Raw genomic sequence first — 14,866 nt, forward strand, 5'->3', positions numbered from 1 at the left:
TCTGAACATTAGGAAGAACTTCCTGACTGTGAGAGCCGTTCAGCAGTGGAACTCTCTGCCCCGGAGTGTGGTGGAGGCTCCTTCTTTGGAAGCTTTTAAGCAGAGGCTGGATGGCCATTTGTCAGGGGTGATTTGAATGCAATATTCCTGCTTCTTGGCAGGGGGTTGGACTGGATGGCCCATGAGGTCTCTTCCAACTCTTTGATTCTATGATTCTATGATTCTATGATCCTGTGAGGCAAAAAGCTATGATAACAGAAGGGGTGCTGCAGGTAGGGTCTTCATATCATACAGGTCCACATTCAATTCCTAGCATTTTAAAACCAAAAGTCATAAATAGTGGCAGACCTCAGAGTTCTCAGAGATCCCAGAGAGCTTCTGCCTATCAAAGTAGAGAATATGGAGCAATAACAAATTAAAGCTTCCAATTTGTTACAAGTATTGTTGATTTATATACTGCCCTTTAGGCAACCTTAGGAATAAAGATGGCTTGTCTTATCATTTTCCATTGCCTTGCCATGACATTTTCAAATTAAAACCCTCAAAGAGTGATTCACCATTATCTTCTTCTGCAAAATACTTGATCATCTAGAACAGTGTTTCTCAACCTTCCTAATGCCGCAACCCCTTAATACAGTTCCTCATGTTGTGGTAACCCCCAACCATAAATTTATTTTTGATGCTATTTCATAACTATAATTGTGCTACTGCTATGAATCATAATGTAAATATCTGATATGCAGGATGGATTTTCATTTACTGGACCAAATTTGGCACAAATACCCAATACACCCAAATTTGAATACTGGTGGTATTGTGGGGGATTGATTTTGTCATTTGGTAGTTGTAGTTGCTGGGATTTATTTCACCAACAATAAAGGAGCATTCATAACTCCACCAACAATGAAATGGAACCAAACTTGGCACACAGAACTCCCATGACCAAAAGAAAATACTGGAAGGGTTTAGTGAGCATTGACCTTGAGTTTTGGAGATGTAGTTCACCTACATGCAGAGAACACTGTTGACTCAAGCAATGATGGATATGGACCAAACTTGGCACGGATACTCAATATGCCCAAATGTGAACACTGTTGGAGTTTGGGGAAAATAGACTTGACATTTGGGAATTGTAGTTGCTGGGATTTATAGTCCACCTACAATCAAAGATCATTCTGAACCCCACCAATGATAGAATTGGGCCAAACTTCCCACACAGAACCTCCATGACCAAAAGAGAATACTGTGCTTTCTGAGAGTCCTTGGTGACTCCTCTGACAACCCCCCCCCCCCACAACCCCTCCAGGGTCCTGACCCCCAGTTTGAGAAAGACTGATCTAGAGTTAGCCATGGTGCCTGTGATACCGTCTCTGGAAGATCTTCCTCTACCAGTGTTGTCCCAATGCCTGCTGCAGCCCAGTAAACCTTTGGCACATTTAGGGCAGATCTAAACTGACCTGTTATCCCAGGGCTGAACCAGCATGGCATATGTTGGATTGGCACTAAGATGTTTTACACAGTCTTCGTGCTGCAGAGGCAAGGGAGTTTTGACTGCAAATTGGATGCATTATATAATATTGTATATCAAGTAATCACAGCCACCTGCTTCAAAAGCTACCATTTATTTTTAAGTGAATAGCGAAGACAAATATTGCATGTGCTTACTGTCCAAATGTCAGTCTATAAAAGGCAGCATTTTAGGGATATAAGAACAAAAATAACACTCCATATACAAAATTGCACATAAGAAAGCAGGATCTATCATAAAGGAATACAGTGATTATTATGAAAGCTATCTTTCCAGCTTAGCAGAACAGCGGTGAAAATATGTATCTACTTAAAAATGCTTCCAAAATTGTATTTCCCATTATGGAATCGGTACTTGCTGGAGAGAAGTAGAAGAGAAAAGTGATTGTGAAATTCAGAACAGAGACAATCCAAAAGACTTTTATGGTGAATTTGCATTATTTATGTTCAGAGAAATCATATGGAACTTAAGAGACATCAGGATTTTTCTGCTTAAAGTTTTCTTTTGCAACAATATATACCCGTGGGTTAATAGTTCTATGATATAACTTCTGAGTTGCCACCTCTGAATGAACCTGTTGTTGCTTTATTGACAGCCACTTGCATTAATACTTTGGTAAAAGGAGAGAAGTAATCAGATGTTGTGCATTCAGCATTTATTATGCTGGTAAAGGCCACTATAAAGCGGTGAGGTTAATTGTCAGGGGTTAGCCCCAGGGGACTTTGGATAGTTACGCCTCCCTGTTATATGCCTGGCCAAAATAATAATAGACTTTTTGAAACTTCCTAATGTCCCCAATTTTAGGTACTCTAACACTCAGTTTAGGCCCAGGAGAGGGCACTGACCTGGAAGTGATTGACTTCCAGGTCAGAATCTTGGTGGGCCACAAAAACAGGCCCGGGGTTGCATATGACCCATGAGCTACAACCCTGTTACTGATGATGGACAAATCCTGTTCTCCATTTCTCCATAGTATATTACATTACCCGCCCTGCATGAACATGACATGGTGGGTTAGCCCAGAGAATCTGAACATGAGCAAGAAACAGAAGTTGGAAAAATGATAATGTCTCCCTTTCTTTTTCCTATGGTAATGTCTCCCCTCTCTTTTTCCTATGCCTTTGCCTACTCTTCACTCTTGTGTGACCCAGCAAGCCACATGGCCTAGTTTCTAGGCTTATGCAATTTGGAGGGTGAAAAATACAATTTTTGGTATCTGAATTTTGTTGGGTACCCAGATCCATTTTTGGGAGCCTCCCAAAAATCAACTAATAGAAACATCTGTTTTCGGCTAGGCAGCTGAAAGATCCAGGAAGATCCCGCCAGTTGGTGGCAATGGGGGGACTTACAAGGCTCCCCTTTCCTTTACTGGGATCCTTTCCTTCCTTCCTTCCAAGGAAGTCTGGGTTTGAGCAACAGAGTTAAGGAAGTACCCTTCCTAGGACCCTTTCATTTCTTCCTTTCAAGGGAGCCTAGGTTTGAGGAATAGGGTGCCACATATTCCCAAATAGGAGAGAAGAAGTCATGCCTGGCACCCACATAGGCCTTTTCAGCCAGCTAAACAAGCCAAACAAGCTGAATTGGCTGAAGAGAACTGACCAAATGAATCTGTGAACAAGCATACTAGTTTCCTATCCTCCAGGAGGATAGAAACCACTATCCCATCATCGATGTTGAAATAAGTAACCTGGCAGACCACTTAGTTTTGGGAAGTTGAGGTTTGATGGGTGCCCTGTTTGTCTTTTGCATTTGGCTAAAAAAAATCTTGAACACATCATTGTACATTTCTTGAATATTACATTTGAATATTATCAAGACTGCTGGCAGGCTTATTTTTTTGCATCCTATACGAGTATATGCAAGTTCAAATGCCTGTCTAACTTTTGTGCTACACTGCAAAATCAAATCATTGGCTTTTATGGAGTCCCCCTTGTATTTGAAGAGCCTGTCACTAAACCCAAGTAGACTATCACACATGTATGATTGAATCCCTACTTAACATTGGTCTGTCATAGACACAAAAGTGGATGGAATATTTACATAGCCCATATTCACACCATGTCAGTCATTTCTTTTCCATCAACCCTCTGTCATGCTTCTCCTTTGGAAAAGAAATTAGTCATACTGTGCTTGTCTCCTGAACTTCCAACTGTTGATTCTGTACGTTGTCTCTGGAAGTCATTCATATAATGGTTACTTGATTTCCCCCTTTTCGATTGTACAATGAACATTCAGTGAACAAACTGCTTGATTTGCCTGCTCTGAATGCAGCCCAAGCAACTCTGAAACTTCCAGAATTGAGTTGGAAAAGCAGAACAAAATATCTAGTTCACAGTTCAAGTTACCTGTTGCTAGTGTCTTAGTATGGGCAGGGTCGAAAGGATGGAAGGTAAATTGGGAATCATCAGAATTACTAAGAGATGTTTGGGCCTGATAAAGAAAATGGAAATGTGCTTAGATACACGTTTGAAAAAGTTATTGTTTTGGGTAACACCTTTCAGAGTCCTCCAAGCAGCAAAGCCAAGGACCATTAAGAATTGTGAGTGATTCTAGGAACTGTCATTCAAAACAGTACCTTTTTCTCAAAACTAAGATGACTTTCCTACAAGATCAGTTCAGGTCAAATGCTCTACTTAGCTATAAACACTTCACTATGAACTATTACAATGGCTATTTGTTTTTAGTTAAGTGATGAAAAAGTCATAAAGTCAGAACAATCTCTTCTTGTTAAAAGTTGAACAAACATGTCCATCTGCCAGTTATTATCTTGCCAATATTTACTGAATGCTCATGGCTGTGAAATTGGTTCTAGGATGACCTGGTTCCACATTTAAGAAAAGAGTCAAAATTCAATTTAGTCAAGCTAAATGGAACTAATTTTAATGGAACCAATTAAATACCATGCTGTGGTGTCAATTAGACTAGACTTTAGTAAATAATTTTCATTACACAATATAAATTGGCACATTGTATGTGCTAGTTTTCCAGCTTTAGGCTAAGATTTTGGAAAGTATCAGACAAAAACATGACAGGTGAACTGTGAAATTTTTTTCCCCAATAGCTAGTATACACGTAATAAAAGTGAATAATGTGTATGTGGCGGAGGTGTCCACTTACACATAGAGCCTCCTGCCTCCACAGACTATAGTTCCAAGTGCTGAGAAGCCTCCAAAGGCACTCCCTCAACTGACATTGCAGGTTAGAGTGAGCACCATGAACATGTAGCCCAAACACTGCCAATGTCCTCCCCAAACACTACGGCTCATCACCCAAGGATTGCTTTCATTCAGGATTTCATCCTATATTTGATGTGTTTCTTCCATCACAGGCAGGCATCCCAGGGTTCTGTGTGTGGAATTTGCATGACCCTGCCCACTGCCTCTCCTTTAACCCCTTTCTACCCTTTCCTATGGCATACAGCAAATACAGAGGAATTGATCAGCAGCTGCATGGACTGGAGGGGTTTGGGGGACTGAGGCCAACTGTAAATACTGGCAGGATTTGGGGGTGACTGCCCTTGGTATATGCGAGTGGTAGTTCGCCCTTATCCAGAGAGCACTAAACCCAGTCAATGACAGATCTGGACCAAACTTGGCACACAGACCTGATATGGCCAACTGTACATACAGGCCTGGTTTGGGGAGGATTGATCCATGATTCTGGGAAATGTAGCTCACCCACATCATTATGTATTTTCTAATGGGTGCATTCATAAAAAAAGAAATCAGACTTTGGCTTTTTCCTAATAAACAGTGCTACTAATTAACTAAATGATATTACCTAACACCCCAAAACAAACAATGCCCTTTTTCAAATAACCCAGGCACCGCCAGGTACCCAAGTAGGTTATAAAGGTTATTTGAATCTTTGACTGTAGTACTGTGCTTTCATGATAGAAATATAATGAATTAAATGCTTTGAAGGTGCAGCTAGAAAAGTATAAAAATCCACCAATATGAACAAAGAGGAAAACAACAAAAAGGGACAAATCATGTTTGGATCCATAAATGTTCTGCCAGAAATGGAAATGGCAAATTGTTCATGCACACTACGTTCAATATTGATATAGAAAAAAGGGAGAATATAGCACACCCCGTTTAAGAAAAAATGCCAATCTAATAAATGGAGATATTAGAATTCTACAACTGATGCAATCATCCAAACAGGAATGGTTTATAATATTCCTTGATAACAATTTTTTTGTTTAATGATTGAAGCCTATTATAAAATCATGTATTTCTTTCTTATAGACAGGAACCAAAAAAACAATGCTTACAAGATTCACACTATTATTAAATATAAGCCTTTGCCTGCGAATCTTTCCACCCTATTTTCTCCATTATATTCACAATCAAAAGTTCATTTCCCTTTCGGCCATACGCTGACCTACATTTTGTTGTGGATAACTTGAAGGATATACATATGTACACACACAAACTGAAACGATCTCTTCCTTTCACTAACTGAAGATTGCTCTCATAATAGATTAAAAAACAGAGGAAGCTGCTATGCTATAGTGTTTCAGTACCAACAGAGACGTGGTAACTGAAAAATATGTATATTCTGCAAAAACAATAAACACTTTGTATTGTTTGGCAAGAATTACGTGAGGTTCAAGGCTTTAATGTGTCTCATCAAAATAAAATACAAACTTTAAAGAATGTCAAAATTGCCCAAGGTAGCTGTTAAAGACTATAACTATATATGACATTGTATAGCATTTTGCATGTGGCTACAAGAATGCTGCTTAAGATTCCCCTATAAAACTACAACTCTCTCTTAGAATCATAGAATCAAAGAGTTGGAAGAGACCTCATGGGCCATCCAGTCCAACCCCCTGCCAAGTAGCAGGAATATTGCATTCAAATCACCCCTGACAGATGGCCATCCAGCCTCTGTTTAAAACCTTCCAAAGAAGGAGCCTCCACCACACTCTGGGGCAGAGAGTTCCACTGCTGAACAGCTCTCACAGTCAGGAAGTTCATCCTCATGTTCAGATGGAATCTCTTCTCTTAACCTGCAGCTGCTCTTAACCTTGGTACATAGGCAATAAGAAATAATGCAGTAGCTAAGAGATTGAGCTACGACACAGGAATACCTTGGTTCAAATTTCACCTGTTCTTATATGAGATATAAGGTTTAGTCTCTTTTTTGCAACATGGATAATAGTAAAATTGACCTGCCTAGGATTGTTGTCAGACTGTAAGATAACAGCATGCTAAGCAACTAGAATACTCAAAGATATTGTTCAAAATGCTGAGTATCTGTTATTAAAAGCCATTTTAAAGTGATCCAGTCCAACAACAATTACAGACAGAAGTTTAGTGAAAATTAAATTGGGAAAAAGGGGTGAACATTCCAGATAACCAATGGAATTTCACTCAACCAGATTAGAAATCAGGACATTATTGGGCCATATTGTTTCTTTATCCTAAATGCCTTCTGAGCATGGTCTCTGTTTATGTTGCAGACTGAGCTATACCAGATATTTATGCAAATTCCACAAGTGCTTAGTCCATGTTATGGAGGCTAGGAACCAAACAATTTTTGGTACGAGTATATGGTGGTACGAGTATATGGTGGCATCTCACAACAACCTTTCTGAATCCAGCAGAGCTGGGGACCAAAAGGGTTTGCCACTTCCTCTGCAGAAGAGACTAGCAGGAAATAGTCCCAGAGGGGACTACTTTCGGGGAGGATGGAGCCACAGCACACAATCCACCCTCCTCTTCAGTCTGCTCCTGACCAGCAAGTTTCCCTTAGCAGCCGAAGGGTAGGACATTAGGTCACCACTATGGCTTTATCCTCATCAAGTTCATTGCCAAGTTCAATGCCAAGTTCATTGTCAAGTCTATTATGCATTATAGTCCCACTTGTGGGGGAGAAATTTTAGATTTTAGTTAGGTAACATTTATGAAAGTTGTCCTTAGTTAGCTCATTCATGCATGTTGCCTCTTCATTTACAGGGGTTGTGCAGCAAAATGTTGTACTCAAGGGCCTTAGCAGATTCTGGGATCTTCCAATACAAGACAGAGAAAACTGAAGATTCAAGTATGACCTTCTGAAACTTTAATATATGTAACAAACTGACATTTACGCTACTATCTGGAAACCAGTTTGACATCTTTCCACACTGAAGATGAGTCTCCCTGTGTCTTAAGAAGTCAGGAGGCACTGAGTCAGTGCACTCCACATGAACAGACTAAAAATATCATTTGTATGGCTAATTTTATATATATATATACATCATGATGTTTTTGAGCTTGGAATCTGAATGAAAATGGGTCAATTCTTTTAGGAAGTTCTAAACTAACCTGGAAAAGTATATGAACATGCAGAAGACTATATGCCAGTCCCAAAACCCTCTGGCCTAGATTGCTTAATGTACAATCTTGCTTAATGAACAATCTTGCTTGAATACATACACAAGTGCCTTTCCACTGTTTTCCCCATGCAGCACCACAATATTATATGAAGTACACCAGATCCCCAGCTGGAAACCTTTATTCTTTTTTGCTTGACTAGGAGATTTCGCTTGACTAGGAAATATAAATTGGATTAATACAATCTTTATATATATATGCGCCCCCCATCCCTTATTTACATTTTAAGTGTGCTTAGTTCAATAGGTTTGTATGTATGAAGAGTTGTGTGCAAAGGTATGTGAATATATACATACATACCCATGTGTAACTTTTGCATCTAAGATTTAGAAAGCCTACTAAAGGAATTCAGCCAAAAAAAATCACTGTCATCGTATAGCTAGATCTCAGTGGAGACACTGAAGATTTCTCCCCTTAGGTTTCTCTTGTTTTCTAATGCTTAAACCCAGATTTGCATTTAACTATAGAAATCTGTGTTATGAATGGTTAACTGTCATGGCACTTAGGACTATACATCAGAAGGCTGTGGGTCTCTCTACCAGGTACACTGGAGATGTTAGCAAACTTGGCCACTGGGAGAAGCTCTAAGGCTAGCTCCATTTTTAGAGGAAGAGGTCCATTGATTTGCAAATGGATTGATCTACTCTCTTTTTATCGAGGTGGTCTTGCACTACAGATGCAGTCACAACGCTCATGGTGTTCCAGCTGAATATCAATCAGTGCCATATTATTCTTGGTTCTGCGCCGCCACCAGGTAGGACTTGCTTCAGGGGTGAATCTCAGCACCTAGAGAAAAACAGGGGACAGTACATGAGATTCCAGTTATAATGGGGCAGGAACTCACCATGTACATTTAATTCCAAATAAAAGATAAGTGTACAGCCAATAAATGTGATCACACATCCTACAATCCACATCATACAATCCATGGTTGGTTTGTTGACATCTGGTTTCTTGTGATGCTTGTATGACTTCTGCTAACTAACCCATGCCACAGAACTTTAAACCACTGGTTTGTTAATGAATTACAACCTCTGACCTCATGATGCCCAACTCTACAACCATAACACTTGCTACCTATGGCTGCACTTACATAGCCTCGTAAAATACACAACTACTGAGAAAATGGCTGGCATAATAGGGCTTCTGTAGAACTAACACCCTTACTGCATATCCTTCAGCATTTCACAGGTGAAAACTAGTACACATGTGGCTAAACAACATCATAGTGTGCAAGATGGCAGAAGGTCTTAATAGGGAAGAGCACATAAGCCATGAGAGGCTGCATTAATTTGATTTTGCCTGCATCTCCTGGAAAATACGAGACTCTGCCCCACTTTCCTCCTTCCCCATTATAGTTATTGGGTGAAAACTATTATTGTAACTTGAACTCAATTTCTAGCAACCAAAGAAAGCTGAAGACAAGAAAGGGTGGGAGGAGAAGAGTGAAGAAAAGGCAACCACTTGCATAACAACAATCATGCCAGTGTAAAGTCACAATATGATTCTAAATATAGCTTTTTTGGGTGAAAAGGCTGGACCTTGCCCAAATTCTTTTTCAGGATCTAATTAATGCAAGGCAACTTTTTAAAATGCAAATACATTGTTCAATGAATATGGCTTTTACCCACAAATGGAAGCGCACGAAGAGGGATGAGAATATGCCCAGTATTTAAGCCAACAGACCTCCTGACAGTTTAGGGATTTTGTCTTTTCTATATTTTCTATTAAGAAACATGAGCACTGTATATGTGCTTTGCAGATAACAGGAGAGGAATGAATTGGCAGGCACTTTCCCATCTGAGACAGCAAAGCAGTGTTTGAATAACACAAGAACTGGGCAGCTTTTCAAAATGATCAAGGGACCGATATTTAAAGTTCCAATCCCAGCTTCTATGCAATACTCTTATGCTTTGGATTACCCAAAAACGAAGGGGGAGGCAGGGAAAGCAAGGTCACCTGGCACAGTTACAGCATTTAAAATAAAATTCTGCATATTGGAAATGAGACTGGCATTTACAGATCATGGAGATATTGCTATCAATGATATATGACCTGCAATATAAGAGGCTATAGTGAGAAGGTGCAGTTGCCCCCATGATCAGCTTGCGAGTTCCCTTCTAGATATTGGTTGGCCACTATCAAAACAGAATTGTTTGATCAGATAGGTCTGTTCAGACAGCAGAGGCTGTTATATCTGTATGAAGGTGAATATGCTTTAACTTTTTGCCTGAATTTTAAGGGAACAATAATAGTTGACAGACTATTCCCAAAATGAGGTTGGCCTCTTGGATAGCTCCTTTAAAATGCCATCCAGATTACAAAGTGGATTTGCCACCCCATTGCTAATAGCCCAGAGAGCAGAATCAGAATTCAAAATATTTTTTTTTGTCGTGTCAGGAGCAACTTGAGAAATTGCAAGTCACTTCTGGTGTGAGATAATTGGCCGTCTGCAAGGACGTTGCCCAGGGGACGCCCGGATGATTTGATGTTTTTATCATCCTTGTGGGAGGCTTCTCTCATGAGGAGCTGGAGTTGATAGAGGGAGCTCATCTGCTCTCCCCGGATTTGAACCTGCGACCTGTCGGTCTTTAGTCCTGCCAGCACAGAGGTTTAACCCACTGCGCCACCAGGGGCTCCAGAATTCAAAATGACCTTGACAGATTTGAGAGCTGGGACAGAGCTAACAGAATGAATTTTAAAAGGGAGAAATGTAACGTAGTATATCTTAACAGGAAAAAAATGAAATACACAAATATAGGATGGGTGATATCTGGTTTAAAAGCATTATATGTGAAAATGATCTAGGGGTCTTAGTAGAACACAGTTAAAAATGAGTCAACAATGTGATGCAGCAGTCAAAAAGGCCAATGCAAATTATGGCTGAAGGAACAGACATATAGTATTCAGATGGAGTGCCACTCTGCTTTACTTCTGCTGAACTTCACCTGGAAAAACTGTGAATACTTCTGGGAACTACCATTCAAGAATGAAAATGACAAGCTAGAAACCGAGCCTTATGAGGAATGGCAAAGGGAGCTGGGTGATTTTAGCTTGAAGAAGAGGAGACTATTTGTAAGGGATGTCATGTAGAAGATGGGATGTCATGTAGAAGATGGAGCAAGCTTGCTTTCTGTTGCTCCTTAGATTGGAACATAAAGCAACAAATTGATATTACAAGAAAGGTAATTCCACCCAAATACCTTTAAGTGCAAGAACTCTTCAACAGTACATTATTTTGGAAAATGGAGACTCTCCATCTTAAGTGGAACTTAAATTATATACTATGAGGGCCTTTCTTCCACAGGAGACACAAGTAGGGTCTTCCCCAATATGTTCCTCATCCTTTCCATACAACTTGACAACTACCACCCCTATTCCAAATCATCATTTTTGGGTGTGGATAAATGAGAAAGGGTATCTAGAAGTTTTGCTCCAAGAAAAAAAAAAAACACACTGTACCTGAATCTGACTTGATTTGCTGCTTGCAGATGGAAACATTTTTCTTCTGCAAGCTCCTAATCAAGCCTGATTCAGGTCTTCCAGCATGAAATTGATTTTTGGAGCTGTGCCAAAAGAAAACAAGTTATTTCAGAGGAGAGCAGGAGGATAATGTGTTGTGGTCTTTATGTCTTCACAGGAGTGGGGGAAGTGCCACTATCCAAATACAGCTCAGAGTCCAAGATGAGGATGTTTCTTTCTTCCTGTCAGTGGAAGTTTGTCTTTTCTCTCATTACAGCACGGAGAACTAAACTTCCTGATGATGTCCTTGAAGAAGATTCCATTGATGGGAATGTTTTTATATTTGTCTTTTATGTGTTTGCTTGAGTGTATGATTTGTGGGGGATCCTTGGTACCCAAGTCTGATTGAGTTCCTGATTTTCAGTAGTGGCTTTATGTGTGTATGTGTGCATGTGCCTGTGTGTATGCTGGCCCTTTGGGATCTGTAGGGTTCAATATGGCCCTCCAGCCCATAGCTATTGCTCATTTGACATGGGTTCATTTTTGGCTAGTTGACAAACAATGGCTTGATGTCAGAAGTCAGATTTTTAAAAAATAAACCACACCATCTTCTGACATGATACATTAATGCTGTCACTAGCATATTTTCCAGAGGAGAAATCTTCAGAGACTTCCCAGAAAAAAATTCAAAAAATTAGAACATGTAATGTTTGATTCCTGTGTAGAGAAGAGACACGGTGGGTGGAGAGTCATGCTTAGGAATTAATCACTCTATTCACTCTTTGTGACCTGAACTCCGTTTTAGGGAGCACTCTCACTATAAGATAGTTGTTCTGCAAATGTTACTGTAACTCAGTGGTTCTTAACCTGTGAGCCACAGATAACTAGTGGGCAACGACGACGAAAATCTGGTCTGAAAACCTCCTTCCTCTTTATTTTATTTTATTTTATTTTATTTCCCATTCCTTTCACAGCACCTGCTACCCCTTCCCTGTCACTGACCATGGCATATGTTCTATATCAGAAACTAGAGTTGATATGGTCTGTCCAATGCAATTTTTTGAATCAGCACCCCAAACCAAATCTAAAGTTGACCAAAAACTGATTCATAACCCTTTTGGTACTAATGTTGGAGAGTGCTCCCTGGTCGAAGTGGTCCTTGGTCAAGTAGTCCTTGGTCAAAGTGGTCCCTGGTAAAAACAAAAGTTTGGAAACCACTGTTGTAACTGGACCTACTCTTATTTGCTTGTTGTAACCAAAGGCACAGGTAATCTGCTGTTTTGGAGTATAGAAAAAAAATCCTTAACTGGAAGAGATTACAGGAAGAGTTGCTCCAAAATCAGCTTGTCCTTTATATCTTTTTCATTCTTTCTTTGAAGACACTCTGCTTAGTTGTCTGATTTTAAAACCTTTTTCCTTAAACCAGTTTTTATAAATAACAAATCCAAAAAGGAGAATAGAAGAAAACCATTATATTATAAGCCCGTCTACACGAAGATGTGTCAGCTTGGTTTTGTGGACAGGATGGATACTTAAGTAACACACAAATATTAATTTAAATTATGGTTTTTACGGCCAATGGCAAAAGTCCTGCTGAATGTCAAGAAAGCAGACTTCTAAATCAGTTGGTAGGCATGATGTGGAGAGGTGTGCATTTTGCCAGAATGACAAAAGATGAAGGAATTAACTTGCCTAGTCCACCACGCTGCGATTAATTCCTTCCATTATTTTTATCTCAGCAACCAGAATTAATTAAGGACAATGTTCTAGCTTTAGCATTGAATGACCTGGCTTTTGTAAATTTAAATGTAAATGTATCCTTTAGGGATGAATTAGAAGTACAATGAACACAGATTTAGACATTAGCATGAATAGACACTGCAAAGATAAATCTATATTGGATACATCAAAGACAAGAGTGATGTTAGTCCAGTGCATTCTTCCTAGGGAAGATTCTTTAATTTTGCTGTATCCTGAAGCTAGAACTGTTCTTCACTAGCTTTGCTCCACATTTATTTAGCCATTCTTTAAAGCACACACAGCTGTCAGCAGAGGAAAGGATCAGGCAATATGGTGAACCCTTTAGTGCTTTTTCTATCTCAAATCAGTAGGAACACTCAGCAAGAGGCGCAAGGCATAGTCCTCAAAGGACTGAATAGTGTAGAAAGCATATTGGGAACTACATATCTAAAAGGAGTCATTTTCTTTAGTTATCTATTTTATTTGTATCCCACCTTTCTGCAACTGAGACCTTTAGCAACTTCAAAAAGTATTAATAATGAGCACCAATAAAAACACAATAAGATATGATAATGAAACACAACTGAATTACAAATATGCTTTGAATGCGATTTTTCCTGCTTCTTGGCAGGGGGTTGGACTGGATGGCCCAAGAGGTTTCCTCCAACTCTATGATTCTATGAAATAGTTTTAAAAACACATTTTAAAATGGATAGTTTTAAAAGCACATTTTAAAATGGATAGTTTTAAAAGCACATAAGCACAGATACCTGTACAATCGTCCTTGTTTGAAGGTGTCTCCTTATTTGATATGTTGTGCAATCTAAGTCCAGTTTCAAAAGATGTGTAAAACTGACAAGACTGGCCTTAGAAAGTGTCCATATGGACCAGATGTACAGAAAGGGCTAACAAATATCCCACCCATGCACCCTCAAAATTAAAACCAAAAGTAATGTGACATCACTTCCAGTCATGTGAGGATACTGATGCAGAAGTGAAAAATGGATTTCTCCCCTCTCTGCTGTTGCCAGTTTTGATTTATATTATCTACCTTGGATGGTTATATGACCTGCTTTGCAGAGGACAAACTAGATCTGAAAGGCTTCTAGATTACACTTTTGGAGGCAAAGAAACTTCAATGTCTGCATAAAGTGATTAGTGAGAGGAAACTCTAGAGAACATAGGGCCTTTTTGTTCCTCCAGTCCATTTCTTTCTTTGATTTACTGCATTCAAGCCTTTTGCTTCTTTCCTGGTCCCAGATGCGATTGCCTGTTTCTTTGAAAAGTTAGTCCTTTGTCTTCCTTTGTCTGGGACGTGATTGCCCATGAAGTTCCTATCACAAATGAGAGCCCAGTTTAGGAGCTCCTCTAGTGATATATGGGTCATCTTATTTCTATCCCAAAATGAATTTACTTGAACAATGAATGTAAGATTTCCCTTTTCACCTTACAAGGGTATTTTCTCCAGTTTCTACTAAAAGTTGATATTGCCCTGGTTCCACTGCACTCTCCTTGATACAGATACCAAATATTCCAACAGACAGCTTTCTATTTCACAGTGTTCTCTATCTGAGCTGCGCAATCCCAGTCCAGCAAAAGGGGTAATGATAGATCTTGAAATTGCCCATCAATTACTAGTATCTGAAAAGTATTCTACTCTAGTGTACTGGTCATTGGGTCTGAAAAAATCTATGAGGAGTTAACATGTTCATCTTTACCACTCTATAAAAAAGTGATGTTGAAAGATTTTTCA

General features: G+C 39.4%; 1 protein-coding gene across 1 annotated transcript in view; it reads right to left on the reverse strand.

Moving 5' to 3' along the window:
- Positions 1-1,603: 1,603 nt before the first annotated feature.
- PDGFD (platelet derived growth factor D) overlaps positions 1,604-14,866 on the reverse strand; it is a 223,008-nt gene continuing 209,745 nt past the window's right edge. Inside the window, 1 exon segment of the mRNA XM_060771039.2 lies at positions 1,604-8,697. Within this exon segment, the coding sequence (XP_060627022.2) occupies positions 8,563-8,697 (135 nt within the window). The 3' untranslated portion in view covers positions 1,604-8,562.

This window comes from Anolis sagrei, chromosome 3 (genome assembly GCF_037176765.1).
Source record: "Anolis sagrei isolate rAnoSag1 chromosome 3, rAnoSag1.mat, whole genome shotgun sequence".
NCBI classification, from domain to species: domain Eukaryota; kingdom Metazoa; phylum Chordata; class Lepidosauria; order Squamata; family Dactyloidae; genus Anolis; species Anolis sagrei.